Source organism: Pinus tabuliformis, chromosome 9 (assembly GCF_031772625.1).
Source record: "Pinus tabuliformis cultivar Carrire ecotype Pingquan chromosome 9, CPIR1, whole genome shotgun sequence".
In the NCBI taxonomy this organism is placed as follows: domain Eukaryota; kingdom Viridiplantae; phylum Streptophyta; class Pinopsida; order Pinales; family Pinaceae; genus Pinus; species Pinus tabuliformis.
This window is the reverse complement of record NC_142307.1, coordinates 757,266,717-757,276,050: the sequence shown is the minus strand read 5'-3', so window position 1 is coordinate 757,276,050 and position 9,334 is coordinate 757,266,717. Positions and strand designations below refer to the sequence as shown.

Below are 9,334 nucleotides of genomic sequence, written 5' to 3'. Positions count from 1 at the left end.
GGAACTAGAACTTTTCAAGTTAAACAACTTAAACTTGTGATTCTTAAAAATCCCCACTGGACTGTAGGCAAAATTGACCCAAAAAAAATGCCCGAAAAAAAACCATTTCATCTATTAATTAAACTACAAATTACAATATATTCTATTAAACAGTATGAATATTTTTTATCATACTGTAATTTAACAATACTACCATATTCATAACTAGATAATTATTAAGTGGTGGTAGGTTGATCATGACCCAAGCAATCTTACAAAACATATCTCTCTACAAGCTTCATCTATACATGTTGTCAAAACACATCATCAAGAAATATATGATTACATCACTTGTAATCCACAATCCTTCATTTCAAAGTGTTGGTTCAAGCCCATCTGGACTTGGAACATGCATTTAAAATTAAAGATTTTCGGGTGGCTAGAATAGAAGAATAAGTTTTTCACATGAAAAAACCTTTGTAAAAGGGGTTTCCAAGGCTCGGGTACATGTTGTTTGTGCAGGGCAGCAAACGAAGAAACCTTCCATTTGCTTATATCTTGTCAAGTAGCCAAGGTCATTTGGGATAGAGTTCCACAACAGATTCACAAGGTTGTTTCTCCACAATATACATCTATTGAAGCTTCTATTCGATATTGGAAGGAAGTCAAATTGTACGGAGTACAAGACCATTTCATTTTTTATTTTTTTTATCTTGTGGGGGCATATGTGGTTATTGGAACGCTCTGAAATTTGAAAACCAATAATATGATATTTTTCCATGACAATAATAACATTTATGTTTTTTTCATGACAATGGTTCGATGTCACCAAAAGCTTATTTCAGGAAATGCAAAAATCATAAAAATTTTGGTAATATTTTGAGAAAATCTAACAGGGATTTTTGTAAATCCAAATTATAGTTGTCAAACTTCAAAATTTTTAGGTGCCTCATATGCTGAATCTATTTCCACCCTAAAAAACATGATTCAAATATAAGATTTTTCAAATTATTTTACCAAGATTCCAGCCATTCATAAATTCTCTGAAATATCTCACTAAGTTTTTCCGATGTTGCTGCTCGATTACAGGAATGCGACTGTGGTGCCCATATTGTTTTAACAACAAATTGATATATTCACTTTAGCTAGAATTGTGGCTTGGGCAGAAATACAAGGGAGAAGTTATGGGATTGTGGGGACTTTTATTCTGTGCGCGATGGTTCAACTTGATACTGTTTCTTTTTGGTGACTCTAAGGTCACAATCGATTGGATTAATGACTCAGGCTCTAAATTTATATTAATGACTCAGGCTCTAAATTGTTCATAAATTTATTAAATATTTAATAGAGAACAAATCGCAGTCGCCAAAAGGAAATGGTTCTCGTGAACTCCGTTGAAGGTTCTCGTTACTGCTGGCCAACCACTCGAAATCTCTGTGCGCACTCCCCTTGCTGCCATATTCCTTTTCAACGTCTAAATTTCTTGGCCGTCGATATACATTTTCTATATAACACAATCACATCATTCACACGATGAAACGCCTTTAACGTGTTTCCTGAACCAAAACACACGGTACCCATTTTTTTTTTATTTTTTAAAATTTGAGTTTCATAAAAATGGGAGGAATCCTGGACAAATTGCACGCCAATAAAGTGACAACAAATGAATGTGAAAAGATGGGGACCTCAGTCGATCACGAGTGTATGACTACAATACGGAAGATTCGCAGCAATTCATCTGAGCCGTTAGGAGATCTATTTAAGCCACCCAATGTTCTCCTTCAATCCCCCTTCATTTCATTAACATCGTTAACTTGTTTATGCCCCTTCTGTCTTACATTTTATTCTGCGAGTCCCTGTTTCTTTCTTTCAACATATATTGCCTCCTTCCCTAGTGCATTCGCTCTTCTCCCCATATTCAACATATCTGGTATTCTTTACAGCCAATCTTCTTTGATTCTTCTGAAATTATCGGAGTTTCATAATTGGAACATAATTTTCTTGTTTGCATATACTTCAGTGTATCGGGATGATAATTTTTTGGTATATGTATTGCAGAGTGATCCATAATGGTGCTAGCTGAGAATCGACTCGAGACAGAGCAGGGCCCTCAATTTGACTGCCTTCTGTTTGGTGAGCATCACACTTCTTTCTTTGTTTTTTAAGTTTTCCCTTTTCAATGGTATTAAGCTAAAGCTGTATGTATTCGTTTCTGATTCCAATCTGTTGTTCTAGATCTGGATGACACATTATATCCCTTAAGCTCCGGACTAGCTGCAGCATGCACCAACAACATCAGAGGTAATCTTGTAGCTAATCTTCCCCGCAAAAATTATGTAATTTAAGTGTTCTTTTTAAGGAAATATTAATCTTTAGATTTTAATCTAAACCAGAGTCTGAAATGCAAACCGGAAAGCTTGGAGTTGCATATTTAGATTGCCACTGATTAATTCCTTGGAATTTACATGAGCTTGTTATATGCATCTCCAACTTTGCAACTTGAAGGTCATCAGACCCAGATGGACTATGGGCTTAGTGTTCATATTCAATACGCCCAATATATTATCTATATCTAACGCACTGTTGCACACAGAGTTGGATCACCCCACCCCTACTGGGGTTGTAGATGCAATATACACTTCTCTTAAGCCATCGAGGGAACTTCTGAGGTTTGAATTGTGTGTGATCTGGTTGTTGTATGACAGATTATGTGAATCAAAAACTGGGAGTTGAAAAGAGTAGAGTCCCTGACTTGAGCAGAGAGCTGTATAAAACTTATGGAACAACCATGGCTGGACTCAGGGTAAGCATTCAATCCCTATTGTTTCATGTAATTCAACATGGTAGCTTTGGGAGCCTTCTGTAGCTGATTACTGATTTTTAGCATTGGGAGGCTTCTGTAGCTGGTTACTGAGGAATTCTGCAGCCCCCTTATGCCTCATTGGTTAGCAAGTAGCTTAAGAGTGGGGTTATGAGCTGCTTTCAATCAGAACCTGCTTCCTGGAATGACTGCAGAACATCTGAGACATACTATCCATAATTACTCTATGGTTTTCTATGATTTTACTGGCCACTACTCTGCCAAGATACCTTTTGCAAATTCATGAGACAGAAACCCTGTTTCTCATCCGTGATCTTTAAGCCTCACGGAACTCTCTTCTTGCCCCACTAATGATGATATATGAATGTAAATATAAGGAGTTCTAGATGTCTTTATTTAACAACTACTACCCATATCAATTTCTAAAATATGGAATTATGATCAACGTCATGGCTAGGAATTGCAATTGGATTGAGATCCTTTTTCTCGACTTTCATGTTCATGAATTCATTGCATATTTTTTACAATATTCTTTGTTCTTCGCAGGCAGTGGGCCATGAATTTAACTATGACAATTACCACAGGTATCTAAGAAATCTTGTATCTTCTGGTTGGTAAATTTACAGCTATCTAATGTTTCAACTTTCAACAAAATGAGAGAAAATGCCAGTGATTTGACTTTCATTGTTTAGACTGTTTGGAATACCATTGATTGCTTTTGGCCTTAAACGCTATCCTGCTTCACTCACTGGAAACAAACATTTCTTATACAGTTTTGTTCACGGAAGATTGCCATATGAGAATCTTAAACCTGATCCTGTGCTGAAGAACTTGTTATTAAGCATGCCTCAGAGGAAAATTGTAAGATCATATGGATCCCTTCAAATTCTTTTTACGACGATAACACATGATGAAGTCCTAGGTTTTGTTTGGAAACTTATTAGCGTGCTTGTTGACCGCTTATAACTTTGTTTTGCAAAAACAGATATTTACAAACAGTGACAAAGTTCATGCTGCAAAGGCCCTTAACAGGCTGGGATTGGAAGATTGCTTTGAAGGCATAATATGCTTTGAGACACTTAATCCTCCTTCAAAAATTACTGAAAGCAATAATGAATGGAATATGCCCGCTAATAACTCTACAATCCCGAAGACACCCATAATTTGCAAGCCCTCAAAAGATGCCATGGAGCAGGCTCTTCGCCTTGCAAACGTTGATCCACAAAGAACGGTATGGTACTAAAGATTTTGATGGCCATTTTCCTTCAGCTATCCATTTTTTCATGAAAATGAATTATATAATACATTAGCAATCAGTATAGATCTACGTTAAGATTGACTCATCAAGGTACTGTAGAAAGTTTATACCAAATCCCCCTTAGTAAACAAACAAGGATAGCTAACATCTCTGCTTTGGCCCCAGGGTGAGGGTATAGGGGTATTCTATATCTAGACGTTTTCTAAAAATGGGCATTCTGGCCGAAATCCCCCAAGGTGAATGACCCAGTCGTCTTTTGAGAAGTTATGTTGCAGTGGTATTTTCACAAGAAAAAGATGCATGTTGCTCTGGTCATGTCCCACATACTGCACAATTATCCACTTGTCTCTGAAAACAGTCCTTTTTCAACGAGGAGGATCTACAAAGAGAATATTGTATTAAGTCCCAAAACATAAATCTGAAGGTGTGTGACAGAGATGTTTAAACAAGAAAGAGATGTTTGTTAGTCTGATCACTTCGCAAATACTGCTCAATTATACATCTGTTTCCGAACAGCCCCCAGCCCCTTTTCAGTGGAGAGGAGCTACAAAGGGACTGTTGTATGCAATTGTAATCTGCAACCTGCAATTCGACATCATCAATTTTTATTTACCTTATAAATATCATTTCAACAACATCTATTGTAAGAGTTTCTATTTAATCTATTATGTTTCCGTGCAGATTTTCTTTGATGACAGTCCCAGGAATATAGCCGCAGGAAAGCGTGCAGGCCTCCATACCGTATTGGTAAAGACCATATAATTGTAAATGGGATATAATGCTTTTGTAAAAATGCATAATTGGTTGAATCTTCATCTAATTTTAACATTGGCTTTCACCGTTTAACAGGTAGGCACTTCGTTCCGAACAGAGGGAGCAGATTTTGCCCTTGAAAGTATTCACAACATTAGAGAAGCTCTGCCCGAGATTTGGGAAGAAGCAGATGCAGAGAGCACCAAAAGTGTTGCGCATTCGAGAGGAGCAGGGGCAACTATTGAAACTGTTGTCACTGCATAATCCATAGTCTGATTGAATGAGGGGATAGAGTAGACTATCCCCATTGGAGTGTGACTCTGGTTAGAGGAAACTCCTGTTCTCTGTAATCTTGAGTTTTGCCTCTCGACAAAGGAAACTCCTGTAGTCTCTAACCTTGTTGAAATGTGTATCTGATCTGAAGAATCCCATTACTGGATGCAATAATATTAATTCCAGACAGATTGATCAATAGATGAAATCCATGTTTATCTGGAACAATAACTCTTCTCTCAAGATTAGATGAGATGCTTTTTTAATGTTTCCTCTTTTTGGGAGAGCTCTGTTTTAAAATTTTACCCGCAGTACTCTGGGTACAGAGTGATTAGATGAGATGTGTTTTTCATGTTTCTTCTTTTTGGGAGAGCTCTGTTTTAAAATTACCGACAGGACTCTGGGTACAGAGTGAACCTCTTTTTAGGAGAGTTCTGTTTTAAAATTACTCAAAAGACTCTGGGTACAGGGTAAAGCTACTAAATTAGTGTATGAAATTCTGGGTACAGGGTAAAGCTACTGAATTAGTGTATGAAATTTTGTTCATGAGATAAGAGATTTATTTTTATTTGGTAATTTTACAGCAAAATTTATTAAGATATATATATTTTATTTTTTGGTTTTGAACTTATACCTTTCAGAAAAAAATACGTACTATCCACTATCAAATCTACTCAAACTATATAATTCTGATTATCTTATAAATACCATCACATCAATTCAGATCAGAAAAGTCACTAATAGCGATGTAACGATGCAAAATGGCAATTAAGTACTATGATAGGGAAGTCACTGACAACGATGTAACGATGCAAAACAGCACTTAAGTAGTATGATAGGGAAACACAATTATGGTATTCATAAATAATATGACCGCCAAATTGAGCTTTTTCATTATAAGATGCGTTCCGAAAAGGGCCATTCGCAGGAAATTGGTCAGTTTGGTCATGCGCACCCAAAAATGCCAAATGTGCCCAATGTGGGGCTTGCAGAAATTTGTTCGGTTTGGTCGGGAATTAAAAATTATAAAGACATTTAGTTATTATTATTTAAAAAAAAAAACTCATAGGTTTGGAGTATGTTTTAAATGGTTGTGGCTTAGTTGGAAGTGTTCTTTTTTAAAGCTAAAGAAACCAGTTAGATATTTAATAGGAGGGAAAACCATTACAGGATAATTTCAGATTAAAGATAATTTTTTTACTAACATTAATAATAATATTCAGAAATAATAAGTTCTATGGATTAATTATTTAATTATTTTGATTTTTTTTGTTATAATAAAAAATAAAAAATAGAAATAATTTAATATTTAAAAAAATTAAGTTACAAATATGATGGAATAGACTTGTCATTTATGGGCTAAGACGTTGAATGCATAGAACAAAAATATAAAAATCTTGATTTAGGTTGGTTTTAATAAATATAAAAATTTACTGAAATTGGCTTTGGTTTTGATAATATAAAAATTTATTGAAATTGGTTTATTATTCATTATACAATTGGTAAATCTAATTTTAAAATTTAAAATTTATATAAAATTATTTTTTAAAATTATAGGGATGATAAAGTGGTTGTATATTTTTAAATACTATATTTATAAATTTAAACAAATATAAATGATTTTAATTATTTTTTAGGTATTTTGTTAGTTTTGTTGTGAGAGTGAGTGCTTTTTGGTGCGATGTACTAATCAACATCATGTTTACTTATACCATTCATGAAGGTTGAGAACAATTTCTTGGGTTTCCCATAAGATGTTCAATGTATGTAGATAGGAATCAAAATATGAATGTTGGTTTAATCATAGAGATGACATTAAAATGATATTCTCATGAACACCCTCCGATCAAGGTGCCTCTCCCAAAGACTCACACGAGAGAGCAACTGGGTGAAGTGACATAGTCACTGCCAGCCACCCCCCTCAGTAATTATCCTTAGTACACATGTTAATGGCCTTAACTCAAGCATAAAATGTGGCCGTCATGTACCTTGAAGGTCCCAATTTGGTGGTTTTTTACATCAAACTTCTACTTCTGGTGGTGTTTTTTTGTCTGACATCCATCCTTTCCTCTCACAATTTCATTCATAGTACTCTCTCCCTCTGTTAATTCAAGTTCCTGACTTTTGTTACTCGCTTTGTTCCATCTCTCCAGCCTTTCAGTCGAATTATCAAGGAAGGGCCAGGTCCTCTTGACCTAGCCTTCCCCCGTTCACCATCCTTTCCCTGCACCGTAACTCTGAGTCCCCTTACACATTGGAACAACAACGTGGAAATCATAATTGGGAGTATTTACTTCAAGGGATCATACTACGCGGCTTCCAACATTTGCGCAACACTTGTAGTCTGACTCAACATCAAGGTATTAGCTCATATTTTCAGGCATCAGCTCGTATTACCAAGTCCGTCTCATGCATTTAATTTATCAATATGGGGCATCCTTGGTAACTCGTGGCCAAGTCTTCAGTATTTCATTATTTTCACAATTTTGGTCAAAGTCATTGCCTCTTTAGAGGTTGTCTTCCTACTTTCCATTGTCTTGTCTCTTCGTCGGGATATCACTTGTTCTCGAAACCTCAACTCTTTGTTTTTAATGCCACCATAACCCTCCTTTTAGGGTTGAAGTCATCTTGGATGTCCACAACTCTCTCTTTCTCCATACTTTGTAGACACAGACTCCTCTCTCAACACCTTCAATCCTCCCTTCTCTTTGCCTGCGTATCTTCCACCCACCAACCTTGACATTGTATTTGCTCCCTCGAGCTTTCCCCCCTTAATTCTAACATGTAGTGACAATGCATGTGATGTCGTTGAGGTTCTGCTGGTAGAGGAGCTAGAAGCTCCAGAGACCGAACATGTGCCCAAAATTCTACCCAACAATATCAAGAGGCCACTCTTGAACTTATCTTGCACATGATGGGACATGCAAAAAATGAAACCATGAATGAAAGAGACTCCATTCTCGACAAAGGCATTCTATCTCAAACTATTCACTGGTTACCCAACCATGCCACACTTGTGGTTGTCCAACCATGCCCAACCATGAAAATGAAGACCCTCATCAGAATGGCCCTTGTAGATAAAGAGGAACACAAAAGAAGGCTTTTCTTCCAACTTAGTATTCTTCAAGCATAGATAAGGCACCTATCTTTAGAGCACTAAGAAATGGCTAGACAAATTAACCGTATTGAGGCCCTCATCTCCAAGGGAAAAGGACTAGCTTCCTCGGGTACCTCTGTAGCAACCATTGAGGTGTCTACTTCAGTATGATCAAGATTGGTTTCTTTGTGGCTTACATCACTTCATCCTTTTTTGATAAATTCTCTTTTAGTGGTGATATACTTTCAGCGGGGTAACAACAACCTAGTTACTTAGTTGTTTTTTGGTTAGACTTTATATTCTAATGAATCTGGTCATACTCTTATCTATTACAATATGTATGTAATTTTTTGGAATCACGGTCTACATTTCCACTGTTAATTTTAACTACGTTGTTGTATATTTTTCATGATTACCCATCTAATCTACTTAACTTACAAAAAAAGAGATATTCTTGTGAACACATGATGTTAATCATAAAATATGAATGTGATTCATATACAAATTTTGATTTGTTATGAGGAGCATCTATAAAAAAAATTGAAAAATGAAAAAAACCAGTTTCATTTTTGAACTCCCAACATTGGTATAAAAAAATGTCACATTGTTGTAACTTACATGTTAAACTTGATGATTACCACACTCATAGACTATAATATCACTAATATGAAGATTGCATTTTTCCCCATTTGGTCATATTCTCTCTTTTCCCAACACTCCTAGAAGATCGACATTGTCTTTGAGCCACAGGGTGGCCACATAATAATTGTGTTGGTCAAGTATAGTCTTTGAGCAAGTGTCGTGCTTTTCCCACTATCCAATGAAGAAGTGATTATAATCAATAACATTTATATAACTATAGACGACTGTGCTATCAATTACAACTATGCCAAGATAGTTTTATTATAAGAGACTACTTAGACACTTGGCCACAATTAGAAGTATTTAAAACTATAAAGGAAAAAATGGAAAAATAATAGAAATAACTGTCAAAGTCTAATTTTATAGTCACCCCTCCATTTTTATTACTCTGGATAATATTTAATGCTTAGTTTTTAAAACCCTATATTTTCAAACCCTAATTTTGAAATAAGTACACCCATTGGCTAGTTAATATTCCAAATCAAATAAGGTAGTAAAGACAAAAATTTCA

The 9,334-nt window shown here is 35.6% G+C and overlaps 1 protein-coding gene across 1 annotated transcript; it reads left to right on the top strand.

The window, feature by feature from the left end:
• Positions 1-1,754: 1,754 nt before the first annotated feature.
• LOC149150925 (uncharacterized protein C24B11.05-like) lies at positions 1,755-5,387 on the top strand. The gene is made up of 9 exons (XM_089445782.1): positions 1,755-1,909; positions 2,038-2,112; positions 2,215-2,280; positions 2,685-2,782; positions 3,347-3,384; positions 3,574-3,661; positions 3,786-4,031; positions 4,740-4,805; positions 4,908-5,387. The coding sequence occupies exons 2-9, from the start codon at positions 2,049-2,051 to the stop codon at positions 5,073-5,075; spliced, it is 834 nt and encodes a 277-aa protein (XP_089301908.1). The 5' UTR covers positions 1,755-1,909; positions 2,038-2,048; the 3' UTR covers positions 5,076-5,387.
• Positions 5,388-9,334: the final 3,947 nt, after the last annotated feature.

Excerpts from the sequence above, each read along its gene's own strand:
- LOC149150925 (XM_089445782.1), top strand. The coding sequence starts at position 2,049 with ATGGTGCTAGCTGAGAATCGACTCGAGACAGAGCAGGGCCCTCAATTT. Across the intron at positions 2,783-3,346 it reads CAACCATGGCTGGACTCAGG|GCAGTGGGCCATGAATTTAA; the intron begins GTAAGCATTCAA and ends TGTTCTTCGCAG. Across the intron at positions 4,032-4,739 it reads ACGTTGATCCACAAAGAACG|ATTTTCTTTGATGACAGTCC; the intron begins GTATGGTACTAA and ends GTTTCCGTGCAG.